At 38.2% G+C, this 16,702-nt stretch overlaps 1 protein-coding gene across 7 annotated transcripts in view; it reads left to right on the forward strand.

Moving 5' to 3' along the window:
• LOC306873946 (TBC1 domain family member 1-like) overlaps window positions 1-16,702 on the forward strand; it is a 70,734-nt gene that overhangs the window by 7,120 nt on the left and 46,912 nt on the right. For 5 of the 7 annotated variants that reach the window (XR_013784549.1, XR_013784550.1, XM_079423547.1 and 2 more), the window contains 2 exons: window positions 15,544-15,837; window positions 16,359-16,553. Coding sequence is in view for 4 of the 7 variants with exons in the window: in XM_079423547.1 (XP_079279673.1) it covers window positions 15,544-15,837; window positions 16,359-16,553 (489 nt within the window). In the remaining 3 variants the exon portion in view is untranslated. Of the gene's footprint in view, window positions 1-2,056; window positions 2,382-15,543; window positions 15,838-16,358; window positions 16,554-16,702 lie in introns of those variants that run through there. The other 2 variants (XM_079423550.1, XR_013784551.1) reach the window with 2 other exon arrangements.

Consider the following 16,702-nt stretch of genomic DNA (forward strand, 5'->3'; position numbering starts at 1 on the left):
TCTAGCTGTGTGTCACAGTCACATGTCCCACACTCAGTTCCACCTCATGTGACCGCCTGACCGGTGGTCTCTCCTCCTTTTAAACAGTTCCTCAGCATATGTGTGTGTGTACTTAACAAGATATTCATTTTTAACAGTGAACTTAAAAACTTGACTTTTTGTGTATTGTTTGTACTGTGGATGTATAGTACAATATTTCATATTTGACGAGATACAGCCATTGTTGTAAAGAATTAAAAATGTTAATTTATATGCAGCAATCATAGAATCAGAATCAGTTCAGAATTGTTTCGTTGACAGTTCACATTAACTAGTAGTCTATTCTGAGTTGTACTGAAATAATAATTTCTAAATAATTGTTTATAATAGGGTTAGGGTATTATAACCCTAGATAACCCTATTATATAATAGGGTTAATAATATAATATGTATAATATTATATAATAGGGTATTAATACTAATAGTAATAATACTATTCGATTCTAAACTATTATTCTATTTTTCATTTTATTTAAAATTTTTTAAATTAAATTATTTTCATAAATAATTCAAATGTAAGAACAGCTCTTAAACAGCTTTTTTTAAAAACAGTTTTAATTATTCTAATATTTTATTCAATTATTCACATAAAATAATTACACTTTTACACTATTCTATTCTAATGATCTTTTTTTAAATATCTTATTAAAAGTATGAAATTATTTATTTGATAAACATCATTCAATTTTAAATATTTTATTAATTTTAATAATAATATGAAGTCAGTATTTGAAATGTTATGCCAACAACCCGGATATAGGGTGTTCCTTGCATTTTATCTCATTATCATATGACTATTTATGCAGTTCAGTTGAGTAGTGGTTGTGGTAAATAAATTACATCATCAAAGTATTTCCTCTCTCTTCCTGTGGCTTAAAAACCTGAACTTTGAGATAGCGGTCTTGTGAGTGGGTGTGTGGGCACTCTGGACTCGTGGGAAATGTTTGTGGGTCACTTTTTGCTTTATGTTTTAAAAGTCTATAACACGGTGAAATATGACAGATACATTAATGTAAATATTTGTAAAATGACACACAGTGATTTAAAAGAATGTTAAAGTAAACTATCTTTGACATTTGTTTTGATTGTTTGTCCCTCTTGTCTGAACATTTTCCAGCATTGTGTGTATGTGTGTCTGGATAAAATCAAAGCTGTTTTTTTATACAGGGCTGGAATTGTGTGGCACTTCCCAGACTCCCTTGTGTTCTGTCTATCTCTTTCTTCCCCTCCCTTGTTTAGATATTAATGGGTTTGGTGTTGCACCAAAGTTCTGAGGCAAGACATTGTTTAATGGATATACCAACTGCTGTTAAGCTGTTTGTGACTCACCCAAGTTGTTCATCAACTTAACTGTCAAGGTATTTGTAGATAAAAATGGCCAAAGCTGTTCAATATCAGTTCACTTTGACTGATTTAAGTTGTTGAATGAGCCCAGATCTTGGTGCTTTGTTTGCTTATAATAACTTGATCTTGACCAAAGCTGTCTGCCACTTTCACTCTTCCACTGAAGGACAGGAGCTGTTTGTTAGGGGCATTTCTGCTCTTCTGTGTTCATGCCAAGCTGAAAGGGCACTGACTTCTCTTTAATTTTGGTTTACTCACTGTTCCAGCCCTCCTGACTTCCTCTGTGCGAGTGAGTGTGTGTGTTACTGAGTAAAAACAGACCGTGTGTTTGTCTGTCTTAAGTTTTCTTGGACACAGAAAACCTTGTCTGGTTGTTCACGACTGCGAGGGATGCATAAAAATAGCTCAATCAGACGTTTGTAAAGGTGTCTTGAAAGTCACAATACAAAAAAACGTAATGTTCTTAATGGCCCATTTTTATTATTTTTTCAGTTGATGTTTTCATGAGATTGACCCATGAACACATGCCAGTATTTACATTTTTTTGACAGTCTTGTGTCTTTAAACTGTAAGCAGCAACCCTCCACACAATCAAACACTGTTACCACAGATAAAGCCATCCCAGAGGGAGAAGAGAAGGGAGGAGGAGAGTATGAGAGATTGTAACTTTGCTGTGTTACTAAAGGTGATCTTCCTAGAAGGATGTCACGGTGCAGTGCTCTGGCTAAACTTCATTGTACGGAATCAGCAGGGCAGGCGGAGCCAGAGTCAGCCCTAGGTCCTAAAAAACAGAGGAATAGCTAAGAGAGGGAGAGAGGGAGGGTCAGAAAAGAACAGAGAAAGCTTTGAGGGACTCACACTTACCCTCTGAAGGTACAGGGAAGTAAAGGTGAGGATGCAGAAAAGTGAGGAAAAGAGAGTTAGATGAGATGAGGGAGAACACAGGAAGGTGACGATCAGGTTTGGACATGCCTTCTCTGCGTAGATTGCTGAGTCAGGTGAGTTACTTAAGTGTGTTTGAGAAAGTGTTCATTGTTATTTATGATCAAAACATTTCTATTGTAACAAATAGTGTGTATCATACATTTACTTTTAAGTCCTCATTTAGATTACTGTTAATTTGCATGACAACGTGGTTCCCATTGTTGACTTCCTCAGTAAATAGTCTGAGAGCAAAAATTTGACCCTTGAAGTATCTGAACTGTGTTGTCGGTTAGTCTTATTTTGGCATTTCAAACAGAACATTATAGTCTGCTTATGCATAGTTTTAGCTAGCAGCCAATTATTCTCTGATATTCCTGTCTGCAACAGGGTGTTATGCAAGACAAGCCTTGTTGCTACTTGAATATACAAGTTCATCAACTTTGTCATGAGATTATCAACAAAAAGAAGTAACTTGTTTAAAGGGGTCATCGGATGCAAAATTCACTTTTCAAGTTGTTTGAACAGAAATGTGTGTTGGACGTGTGTGTACACATCCATAATGATAAAAATCCACCCAGGGTTTTTCTTTCTCAAATCAGGCTGTTCTGAGATTCCTGTCGGAGTGACGTAGTTCTGTACAGAATCTTTGAAAATCGCCTTTCCTAATAATGTGCTAATTAACACGTTTCACAATGAATGCGGCTAAAGTAAACAGTCGCTCAGAGAGGGGCTTGTAAGAGAGGGGCGGGGTCAGCAGAGTTCATTAACATTTAAAGGAGAATGACACAAAACTGCTCGCTCTGACGTGAGCTGTTTTTGACCGATTTAAAAAGGTGTTTTTTACACTACCATTGAGAATTTTTAACCAAACTATGTTACAGACTTTTCATTAAGACCCTAAAGAATCATATCAACTTGTGGAAAATGGGCATCCAATGACCCCTTTAACTTAGATTGAAAGTATATATCATTTGATGATCTTCTGCAATGTGGTTTTGCAGAACATCATTTACTAGATTTCTGTCATTTTTACTGTAAGCATTGCATCCAGTCTGATTTGTGAGTATTTAAGGATGTTGATTAAATTTCTTCCTGTTCAGTTTTCTTGTTTTCATTCTCTTCTCATAAAATTGGCCAATGAAATTATTCTCTCACACTGTGGTAGCCAATCAGATTTTTCCTTTATAATGCTGCACTAAATAGATTAAAGGCCATTTTTGGGTGAACTAACCCTTTAGCAAGGTAAGATTTGAAAATTAGATGAGTGATTACTGCAGCTTTATGAAACACAGTTATACATGTAAAGGCTATTCAGGTTATTTTGGGAGGTTGAAATTGGTTAAATCGTACAAAGCTAAATTCAGATTAACTCCATGGGTGTGCTTTAAACTATAGGTCAGTTTTGGATGCAGACTGGATCAGTGGAGTCAACATGAAACTGATCATTTTTAACTACGTAAAGGGGTAATTCACACAAAAATAAAAATTGTCATCAACTCAACATGAGTTTTTCATTTTTGAATGGACTATTCTATTAATACACATTTTTCTACTCTTGTTGTGTACAGTTCATCAATGCACATTATTCCAAATTAAAATAAATTCTTTGTAATCGTTGCTCAAAATAATACATTTACATTTATGCATTTGGCAGATTCTTAAATCCGAAGTGACTTCCATTGCATTTTAGGTATACATTTGATCAGTTCAAGCATTCCCTGGGAATTGAATCTATGACCTTGGGCTTGCAAGCCCCATGCTCTTCTCTTTGAGCTACAGGAATTCTATATTTATAACTTTCTTTCTTAAAAATGTCTTTTTTAAAATGTGTGTGTTTGCTGATGTCACTAGTCTCAGCCTCAGACGTCACGCCCACGGACCGTTGGCTAAACGTCTGATGCATATGGCACACTTATCTGGAAACACTTCAGGAGTGTTGAAGTCGTCGTAGGATTGGTTGAATTATACAGGATTTCCGGGAGACGTGTGTCGCGTTCTTTAACGTTCCGCCTGGAAACAAAGATGCCGTGGCGCCAAACCCCCTCACGAAAGAAGAAAGCCTTCGTGTTTACAACTGTGATGACAAACGCTTATCAGGATCAAATAAACGCTGGATTTTCAAAAGTATGTGAAATATTTAAAGTTCGCGGCATAAAATCTTTAAAATACATCCGAGAGTTTCACACACCGTTCTGCTATTGTGGCGACATTTCCACGCTCCCAAAACCTGACTCTCAACGAAACGAATGTGATTGGTTGTTTGACATGTCAGTCAAACTGCCTCATGGACGGGCCTTGGCTACTTACATTCCAGGGCTTCAGCCGTCAGTCTGAAGGTCTGGCTACGCGAGACTGTCACTTTGTCTGTGTGTGTTATTGGTTATTGTTAACCTATAGTCAAATAATGGCTTTGCAATTCTTTTTAAAAGTAATTTAATTGTAGTTAACAACAGTAATAAAAATAAGGTTACGCCAACAATAGATTTGAAAAAAGCAATGTAGTGTCAAGATGCTTTTTAGGATGACACTGAACTTCGACAAGCTGGTCTAAAAAGCCCCTTTAAATATTCAGAAAGTGAGTAGACTGCAAATTTAAACTCAGATATGGCTGCATTCTGGTATGGAAAGCCCATTTTTTCATTATCCAACGTTATCTTGATGGATAAAGCCATACTGGAAATCTACTAACACTAAACAATGGTTGATTGTGCTTTGGATTCAAAGTAAGACTTTCAACACCTTTATCTAAAACAGAGAAAGAGTTTTTTTGGTCATGATGAATCAGTATCCAACATAATATCCTGGCCTCGTGATCACGCACAACTGTCTTCACATAAACATGCACACACACTTTGACTCACACACTAGCACATGCTGAATCAGACCCCGGCATTAAAAAAAAAATGCTTTGATATCTATACACACAAGGGACCACATGCTCTAATGAAAAGCACTCATTCTGAAACATTCAGCTGTGCGATAGCTTTGATTTGCCAAAGGGCTTGCACCAGATTGTCTTCATAGTGGCCTTTTGATAAGGTAATAGCTAATCATATTACATCTCCACATCTCCATCAGATAGCTGAGGGTGTAGTAAGTTTAAACCAGCACAAATATACATAAGCACAGAACCAGTTAACTGTGCTCTCTGCCCTAATTTACTGGCCACATTCTTTGTATGCTCTCATGTTGGCCACAAAACATATTTGAACACTTTAAGCCACAATTAAAGTATCAAACTTAGATGCATCTGCAAACAAATGATGCGTGAGTTTTTCTCTTAACTTCACTTTCAACTTTTTCTTGGTTTGGTTTGTATCACGGTTTTAGAGTCACGTTTCGGTACAGTTCGGTATGTTTAGGGAAAAACTAAACTGTCAAAAATTAAAATAAAGAAAATAAGAATAATCTATCTAACTACAAGCAACAGCACAAATAAATACAATAGATAAAGATAAAGTTCATGTAAAAAATAGTAAAGATACAAATAAAATAAACAGTGATTTTCATGTTTTTCTTTAAGTAGGTCTAAAGAAATTGAATAAAGTAATCAAATGTATTGCATATTTGACTGGATAAAGATGAATCTTTATTAAAGTTACAAAAGCGAGAGCATTGAGGGATTACTTTGTTGTTGCTGTTTGATTAACATTAAGAAAGTGCTGTCACTTTAAGAGAATGCACTGATGCTGTAACTTATGTTCAGTAAGTTATGTCTGCTATAGGATACTTACCAAGATGGGCATTTTCACATAATTTGTGTGAATTAGTCCATTCGAACACAATACTTCGAGAGAGCTTAATATTTGCGCGCGTTCTGAGGCGCGGGTTTATATGCTTCTGATGAGCGCACGCACAAATCTTCTCACTAGTGTTGTCACGATACTGGAATTTCTAACTTCGATACGATACCTTGAAAAATATCGATACTCGATACCATTTTCGATACCACAGAGAAAAAAACTGCCACAATATTAAGGGGGTAATTTTTTTTAATTTAAAGATAAATGTAACAAGTCGAGAACATTCGGTATATTTTACATGAACAAAAAAATGTCTTGAGGTACTGCATTTGTTGATTTATTTATTAATCTTTTATTAATCTTAGTTAAATGTTAATTGAAACTAATGTTTACTAATACATGTACTAATTAAAATCCAAAGTTCTATTTGTTGATATTCTCATTTGCTTCATAACCAAAATATTTCCAGATATAGGGCCCTATGAAATCAGTTTTATTTTTCCCCAAATTCCGTTTTATTTTTTTCTACATTCAGTTTTTTCCATTTAAATTTTTCTGGATTCCGTTTTTTTCCGTTTTAATTTTTCTGGACTCTTTTTTTTTTAATGGTCAAATTAAATGCTATTAATCTAAAAGCATGTCTAATTCATTAAAATCATGAAAATTATACAATTTAACATTTAATTTATTAAAAGTGTAACAAAAATGACACGTTTAGGGCCGAATGAAATGTTTGAACCTTATGTTTTATTGTTACCAAATTCTGTGTTTTAGCATGTCTATTAGGCTATTTGAATGCTTTTACTTACTTACTTACTTACTTACATACAATAATGCATACAAACAATTTTTATTTATTCTTACAGTAGCCTTATGAAATGTGTTTTCCCCCTCAGAAATTCTGTGTTGTGTATTTAAATTTGACTGGATATCAGATGAAGGCATAAAACAATTTTAATTCATTTATATTTGAATTAATGAAAATTAAACATTTACATTTTTGGCAAATGAAGGGGATTTACTATTAAAATAAAAATATTTTGTGATTATTTCTTTAAAAAAATTAACAGTAGTAGTAAGTAGTAGTATTATGTACATTCTACTAAATAATAGTAATATAGCCTATTTCTGGCACACGGTCTTTAATAGTTAAACCGAACTTTTATTTTGACGGGTTGCCGTGAATACTTCTAACGTTCTGTGTGTGTATGATATGACGCTAGTTTTACTCAAATTAAATGGTAAAATGCTCGTAAAGTGCCTTTCAGATCAGTTCTGGAGATGTTGATGTATTTATGTCCTCATTGAGACGGCAGACGCGGAAATCACCGCGAGCGCCACATTAGTAAACACAACCGCACGTGCAGCACATTCACACAGAGACGCGCAGAACATGCAGGATTCATATTTAAATCCACTTTTGCAGCTTAATATTTACAGATACTAGTCCATATCGCGATTTGATTTAAGTGTAATGACCTACTTTTGATTAATTCATCCAAACTTTGACAATTTCCGTGACATTCCTCATTAAACTGTAAATTCCTTGTTTATGACTGGATTCCGTGCGCGTTCTCTGCATCGCGGAGATCATAGATCCCTACAGATAGCGCTCCTGCTGTGTTCTTTAACAACCAGAGCAGTCATCTTTCTATTCACTTCACTTTTGCTATTTAACCAGAGCGAAGGAGTCGAGTGCGGTCACGTGTGGTGCTTGTCCACGCGCCTTTGGAGAGAAGTGAAAGTGACAGCTCGGCTAGTATCGGTGTATCGATACTTCGGGAAATTAATATTGGTACCGTTCAGATATTTCAGTATCGATATTTATCGAAATATCGATATTTCTGACAACACTACTTCTCACTGCGCGCGCAAGCTTGCATCCTCTGGCTCTTATGTTTAAACTGGCAAAGCTTACATGAGTTTAGTTTAAACACAGATATCAGTGTGTGCTGTTCAGGTCTCACCTGTGCGCGTACGCTATCAGCACCTGGGTGATGACGGAATAAATGCTCATATTCCAGCATACATATTCCGCGAACCGTTCTACCCCTACTTTTAACCAGTTTGGTGTAGGAAGTCCGTTCCCTTCTAGTTCACACAGGTGTTCTAGCAGGTGTATTGCATACTTATGAACGCTAACATTTGAGAACCAGAATGCATCCAAATACTTTGTCTTCTTTTTGAACAGAATAGCTGTTTGATGATGGTAAACTTATTCATAGCAACATACAAATGAGGAACAAAGAAGTTTGTCAAAGAGCCGGTAATATTCGTAATCTAGTTGTTTGTTAGACAACTAGGAATGATTAGGAAGCATACTAGAGAAATGCAGTGAATCATTTTTTAAGTATGAGTTGTGTGTGTTTAAGTGCATAAGGTTAAGAATGTGGGGGTCATCATTTTCTCACCCTAATGTTGTTCTAAACTTAAATTACTTTCTTCCTCCTGTAGAACACAAAAGAAGATATTTGAAAGTATGTTGGAATCCAAATAGTTTTGGTTCCGTTTTATCTCCATTGCATGTTCGCAAAAGTTTGGTTACCAACATTCTTTAAAATATCTTCTTTGTTGTTCCACAGGTGAAATAAATATATGATGAATTTAAATTTTTGGGTGGAGTTTTTTAATGCTTTGATTTGTTAATGTCATTCAGACAAACCATTATTTAGTCAGTTTTGAAAATATGTAAGTTTAATGATCCCTACACTGTAAAAAAGAAAAAGTTGAGAACTTAAAAGTTTAAGGCAACCAGCTTCAGCAGAGTTTTCTCAACTTTTTGTTGTATAAACTGAAAACAACAAATTGAGAAAAATCTGCTGAAGCTGGGTGCCTTAAAGGTGCTGTATGTAGGATTGATAGTATGTATTGTATGTATTGCAGTAAGGTTTTTTCACCCGGCCCCTCCTCCTCAGACTTGACCCACACGCAGGTTGCCAGATTAATGACACCAACAGGAACGAGCGCACATGACGATGAATGAAATTAAATACGCAATGTTTTCCGCCAACTGGCAATCCGGGGTGCCGAAATACAATTGGGTAAACTGGCAGTGGCCGGGTTTCACAAACCAAAACACAAACCGACATTCCGGATCGGAACGCACATTTTCAAAGGAGAATTACTGATTGTAGCATTGTTTTTCAGATAAACAAGTATGTTAACTTAGCATGTTTCTTAAATATCTGCAAACATATTATGGTATTTTTATGCTTTAGTAGAGTCAAAAAGCACTTTTAAACTTTTAGGTTTTCTCAACTTTTTATTTTAAGTGTACTTGTTAAATGCAACTTGCTTTGACATTTTGTGTAATGCAGTATTATTCATATGCTTTTAAAAGACTTTTATTCCGACTCTTGCCAATCAGAGAATGGCTAGTTTTAGTGGCTAGTTTTCTGATGTTCTTTTGTTTTATTTTTTATATATTTTATTTATTTATTTGCTGTTTACAGAGGCATTTTATGTGTAAAATACAACAAAATTGGTTGCAGCATCTTTAACTGGGACGTGTCCCAAGATTTGGGGCCACTGCACAGTCAGCATCCCAGAAGCCTACTTCAAAGTTCACTGTTTTTGACCCCTTAATAATGTGTATGTCCCACAAAAGACCAAAGTGGTGGCATTATTATTCTTTAAAAGTTATTGAATGACAAGAATCAGTAGATTGGGGTGGAACTACATTGACTTCCTGATCACATGCCAATAAAATTCAGTGCTTATGAAACAACTCCAAATTGAGCTTGTGCTTTAGCCTGAGGTATTTTCCCAATGTTTGCTGTTTTCTCCCAGACCAGCCTGTGTATTTTTTTGTTTTTTCTATGGTCGTTGCTGAAATAGACTTTAACTTAGCTCCGCATTCCAGTGAATTAAAGATTTGATTAGCAGAAAAATAACCATCTGCAGTTAAATGCTGCAGCTGTCTGGTGCAAACAGCTTAAAGTTCATGTAAAGTCAATATTAAATGTGTTCTGAGTTTGTCACACCACAGAAAAATGTGTTATTAACCACCCAGCCAAAAAAAAAAAAACGCAAAGTAAATAAAATAATGTATCAAAATCTTGAAAAAAATAAGCAGTATTCTCTGCTCTCAAACGCTGGGGGCGTGTCCACTGGTGGTGCTGAAACCACGCCCACTCGCGGGAAAGCTGCCGTCTCTCTCAACTGTCTTAGTAGCTTAATAAGGAGACCGAACTGTTTTGTAAATGATCGCAACCAGGTATTATGCATTTACGTGACGAAGGCAAAACTAGCTAACTAACTGTAGGCTGTAGTAACTAACGGTAATGACAGTAACTCGCGATTGAGCCGTGAACCACTGATGCTAATGCGCGAGAGCGATTCGAAAGCATCAGGATCGTCTGCTCTCTGTAGCTCTCACTGTACTTTAATGTCACACACCGGTAGGTCTGCAGCGCTGCTTCAAGTCGTACACGCGTCTTATAGTGTTGGGGTGGGGGCCATGCTCAGTGGCTCGATTGCGTCATCGAGTCATGATTTAGCCCCGCCCAAAAAATCCTGATCACGAAAATGGTGAAAAACTGTTTAACGGTCTAACTCCACAACATAGTTCACAGTCTTTGTAACATGTTTCAGAAATGCATTTCTAACATTTATAATGTGTTTACAAACAATTCTCAGAATTGACTTTACACGCACTTTAAATGCGCTCTACTGCCCTTTACAGTGAGGTGACCATTTGTGCAGTAGTCTGTCAGTGAGCTATATCTTAAGTAGTGTTTTTTTAATACCGGATTTGTCTTGATTAATATAAGTACATGGGCGTGATGGGATAAATATGGTGTAAACACACCATAACAACTCCCATTAGCACACTTGGCTTACATTAGCTCAACCTCTGCAGAAAACAAAATTCCAGTTTAATAGATCCATCTGATTTTGGCCTCGTTAAAAGAGGAGCTTTGGAAAATATCTGCAGTTCTTTTTGAAAATGTCCTCTGTGGAAAATCATCTGGTTTGGTGGTAAATGCTCTGGTAGTTTCACTCTTTTCAGTATGATGGAAGTGAGTTATAGAGTGGTGCTTTGTTAGTGTGGAATAGCCTTTCCTTCATGAAGTTTAAAGTCAATCTTTGTTACTGTTGTGCGTACTTGAATAATAGATCTTTCATTTGTCAAAAGTGTATAATTCAACAAAATGTAATCTGTATAATATTCCCAGTTACTAAGAACATTGTGAGGAAATGGGTTTATTGTCGTTCTGTCAAAGAATGTCACGAAATTATTTTTAAAAGTGGTAATAATCAGCAGTGATAATATATTTATCGCTGCTGATGTTTAGACAGTAGTTCTGAACCCTCCTCTTCTAAAGTGACATTTACACTCAGATTTTCCTTATGTTAATATAACTCCAAAAGCTTATGAAATCATGTTTCCTCCAGCATCAAAATCAGAGCTACTAAACTTAGCAATCATTTAAGTTTAGACATATTTCCCAAAGCTGCTATTCATTCATATACAGGGAAATGAATAATTAATGTGAACATTTTCATTTTTATAATCTAAAGAACCTTTCTCCACTCTAAAGATCCTTTTGTGCATCGGAAAGGTTCCATGGATATTAAAGATTATTCATGGAAATGTGGATGGCAATAAAGAACCTTTATAGAAGAAACTTAACTTTTTAATGTGAAGGGCCAGAAATCAAACTTTGAAAAATTACACATTGTATTATATCCAACTACAGTATATTATTGTTTATCAAAATGTATTAAATGTAACATTTTTAAATAAAACAAATTAAAAATAAAAATGTAAATATATATTTTTTAATATTGTTTTTGAATCAAATTAATTTTTATTTTTTAACATTTCAATTAAATAATAAAACAAAAAAAAGCGTTAAAATAAATGTTAAAACTTCAAATAGCATGTTTTTCTCCAACCTTTTTTCCCCTTCTCCTGTAATATGGCATAGTCAAGTCAAGTTGAGCTTTATTGTCATTCCGCTACATGTGGGGACATACAGTGGAACGAAATGTCGTGCCTCGCAGGACCACGGTGCTACATAAATACAGACATACAACAATGAAGTAAAAAACACTATAAACCTATAAATCTATACACTATAAACCTATACACAACTAACCTACTGACAGATTTAACTATAAGTATATTATATATAAGTATTTACCCTATACAAACTAAAAAAATAAAAGATGAAAAAAATACAAACTATATGAAAGCTTCACATAAATACTGTACATGTGCAAAGAGAAACATTTTGAATCAAGCAGCTGGTTGGGGAACAGTGCAGGATGATTTGTAGTGCCTGAGCATGTAAACATACATATATTGCTGAGTCTTTTGTGGGATTGTGTACACGCAGCAGTGTGTTTAAAGTGTCTAGTGCACATAGAGGAGAGTGTGTTACTACAGGTGGTTTGTACAGGCCCACTCACCTGTGTGTAGCACACTTCGAATTGCACAAAAAAGTTCCATACAGTTTTTTCTTTGGTGTGGTAACGTTTGGGGTGGTCCATGTTTCAGGAGGTAGGGGTTTGCATGGGGTTTCAGGGGGGGCGGGGTGGTTTGAGTTCAGGGCTCTCACAGCCTGGGGGAAAAAGCTGTTGAGCAGTCTGGTGGAGCGGGCTCTGATGCTCCGGTACCGTCTTCCTGATGCTAGGAGCTGGAAGAGACTGTGGGAGGGATGGGTGGAGTCCTTCACGATGCTGTTGGTTTTGCTGGAGCATCGTGTAAGGAAGATGTCCAGGATGGAGGGGAGAGGGGCACCGATGAGCTTTGCAGCTGTGTTCACTGTCCGCTGGAGGGTCTTGCGGTCAGCAGCACTGCAGTTCCCGTACCAGACAGTGATGCAGCTGGTCAGCACACTCTCAATGGTGCCCCTGTAGAATGTGGTGAGGATGGGTGGAGGGAGACTTGCTATTTTCAGCCAGCGGAGAAAGTGTAGTAAGTGTCCTTTGTCTTCCCCACATTGAGGGACAGATTGTTAGTGCCACACCATTCAGCCAGCTGTGCCACTTCCTCTCTGTAGTGCGTTTCATCGTTGTTGCTGATGAGACCTACCACTGTTGTGTCATCAGCAAACTTGATGATGTGGTTGGAGCTGAACTTGGCAGTGCAGTCGTGGGTCAGCAGTGTGAAGAGCAGCGGGCTGAGCACACAGCCTTGTGGGGCACCTGTGCTCAGTGTGGTAGTGCTCGAGGTGTTGTAGCGGACTGACTGAGGTCTTCTGGTTAGAAAGTGTGTTGAATGCCGAGCTGAAGTCAATGAACAGCATTCTAACATAGGAGTCTTTATTTTCTAGGTGGGTAAGAGCCAGGTGGAGGGTGGAGGAAATTGCATCGTCCGTAGAGCGGTTTGGACGGTATGCAAACTGGAGCGGGTCGAGTGTGTTGGGGAGGATGGTTTTGATGTTGTGCATGCCTAACCTCTCAAAGCACTTCATCGTGATTGGAGTCAGTGCTATGGGACGGTAGTCATTTAGACCGGACACAGGTGATTTCTTTGGTACCGGTATGATTGTAGTGGATTTGAGACGTGGGGACGACTGCCTGGCTCAGCGAGGTGTTGAAGATATCTGTAAGCACATCTGTCAGCTGTGCAGCACAGTCTCTCAGAACACGGCCAGGTATGTTGTCAGGACCCGCAGCCTTGCGTGGGTTAATCCTAGATAGGGTCTTCCTTACGTCGGCTGGAGACAGACAGAGTGCCCGGTCGTTGGGAGGTGTGGGCATTTTTTGTGCAGGTGTGTCATTCTGCATTTCAAACCGTGAATAAAAGTGGTTGAGTGCATCGGGGAGGGATGCGTCATCATCACAGGCCTGTGGCGGTGGCTTGTAGTCAGTGATGGTCTGAATGGCTTGCCACAGGCTCCGTGTGTCTCTGCTGTCTGTGAAGTGATTGTTGATTTTTTTTGAGCATATGACCGTTTTGCATTTTTAATGCCACAGGACATATTGGCTCTTGCTGTTTTGAGGGCTGCTTTATCTCCTGATCTGAATGCTTCAATCTCTGGTCTTTAGCTGCCCACAAACCTCTGCTCTCATCCATGGCTTCTGGTTTGTACGTGTGGTGATGGTCTTGGTGACGGTCACATCATCATTGCACTTTTTGATGTAAGCAGTCACAGTTTCAGTGTACTCATGCAGGTCTGTGTGGTTGTTGTATGTGGCTGCCTCTTTAAACATGTTCCAGTCTGTGCACTGAAACAGTCATGTAGTGTTGAGGTAGCATAATTTGGCCAAATTGTGATGAGTTTTTAAACCGGTTTGAGAAGTGGTCTGTATGCTGGGATTAGCATAACAGAGATGTGGTCCGAGTATCCGAGGTGGGGGGCGGGGTACAGCCTTGTAAGTGTTCTTTACTGTTGTGTAAACAAAGTCCAGTGTGTTGTTTCCCCTTGTTGCAAAGTTCACATGTTGGTAGAACTTTGGCAAAACTGTCTTTAAGTTTGCGTGGTTGAAGTCACCGGCTATGATGAAAAAGCCGTCGGGGTTATTTGTTTGTTGTTCTCTGATGGCGCTATACAGTTCACGAAGCACGTCTTTAGCGTTTGCACACGAGGGAATGTAAACCGTGACAATAACAATGACCGTGAACTCCCACGGCAGATAGAACGGTCGACACTTCACAAACATAAACTCCACCAGCGATGAACAGTGTTTTGATATTAACGCAGCATTGTTACACTAGTCTTTGTTGATATATACACACACAAGCCACCTCCGCGGGTCTTACCAGACAGTGATGAATCTCTGTCCGCTCGGAAGCTGGTTAACCCGTGCTGCTGAATGGCGGAGTCCGGGATGTTGTTGTTTAGCCATGTTTCGGTGAAAACAAACACACAACAATCCCTTGCCTCATGCTGTGTAGACTGACTGAGTTGAATTAAGTCCAGTTTGTTTTCCAGAGAGCGAACGTTTGAGAGCATGAGTGTTGGAAGAGCCGGTCTTGTGGGGTTAGCCCTTAGCCTAGCTCGTATACCTCCGTGCTTCCGTCCTCTCTCACACCGCTTGCGGCGCTGCCTTGTGCGGGTAGCGTCAGTAGGCGAGGCCGCGGTCTCGAGGTCCGGCTCCAGCAGTAAACAAAGGCCTCGTAGCTTCTCAGTAGCCGCCGGCGAGAGTTGGTGTTTGGACGCGTTGCCGATATCCAAAAGGCTTTGGCGATCATATAGGTGTTTTGGAGTGATTTCCTTGTGAGTTAGCGGTAATTTTACACTATTTGGAGACGAACAGACGACATTAAAAGACATAAAAGCACCGTCTTTGGGACCCGGAGCAGTCGCTGCGTCTGACCGTGCCGCCATCTTCAGTTAGCGGGCCAATAGTCATCAAGGGCCACCAACTTTGGCCCGCAGGCTCTGATTTGGCCATCTCTACTTTATAGTGTGTGGCTGACTAAGAATAGGGCATTTCTATAGTAATAATTTTATGATTCATATCGGTCCGTGTGATCTTAAAGGGGTTAGTTTACGTTGCTTACTTGACCTCATTCTCTTTTGCATCTGTCCTCCAGGTTCCAGAGATCATCAGCACTCTCAGGCAGGCCGGCAAAAGTTCTACCCGACAAGAAGACACTCCCTCATCTCTGCCTAGCAACGGTCAGGCAGATGCCTCCTCCACAGCAACGACGGCTGATGCAGCAACAGCCTTTGCGAAGAAGTTTGAGGTGTTGTTCTGTGGGCGAGTGGTGGTGGCCCATAAGAAAGCGCCACCTGCACTAATAGATGAGTGTATTGAGAAGTTTGGACGCGTCAGCGTCACAGGAACACTTGCAGCGGGCATCAGACGGGCTTTCTCGCTCAATCAGGTTCCAATCAAAATTCATGTTTTTAGATTCTTGACTTAATACTAGATATTAGGTTAAGATGCTGGATATATACTAGATTTAACTTTCTGGATCTTTTCTGACTCTTCATTGATGTAGAAAATACTTTGTATTGTGAATGTGGTTGATTTTGTAGTAGATTATGAATTTTCTTCTTTTTTATGTTACCATTTGGGCTTTCAGTCTATTAAAATATTATTCAGTTGATCAAATTAATCTTGTAATGTTTGCAAACTGCAGCAAAACACACAATTCAGTGATAGTCTCCAATAATTAAAAAAATCAAATATCACACTTTTTGGACTTGATATTGCTAGTCTAATTATTATATTATATTACATTATTCTTTTTATTTTATATAAAATTTTTATATTAATAACATATGTTTGCTTTTAATGTGTATTATATCAATTATCTTTTTTTTTATTTTATATTCTTAATATTTTTTATATTCAATCTTTTAATTGAATTCTGTCCTTAATAGGTCTTTTTTTTTATTTCAGATGGTGAATGGAACAAACGAGGGAGCAGATGGAGGAGGAAAGCGACCTCTGTTTTTTAAAAGAGATAAGAGTTTTCCGTTTCTGCAGGCATTGGATGAGAACGGCCTCTCACCGGAGCTCCAGCGACGGGCAGCAGACGGAGCCACCGGGGTCCAACCCACTAGCTTACAGGAGAACAGAACCATGCTGTTCACGGTGAGTGACACACACACGCTCCACCTCACACATGTGACAATATAAGCAACTACAGCTCTTTCACCCAGCTCTTTTAGCCCAGGTCCTTTTGTTTGTTCTTAGGTAGATCACATCTAAATATGCTTCACATTCACCGTTTTCAATATAAA

The sequence above is a fragment of the Barbus barbus genome, assembly GCF_936440315.1.
Source record: "Barbus barbus genome assembly, chromosome: 8".
Taxonomy (NCBI): Eukaryota; Metazoa; Chordata; class Actinopteri; order Cypriniformes; family Cyprinidae; genus Barbus; species Barbus barbus.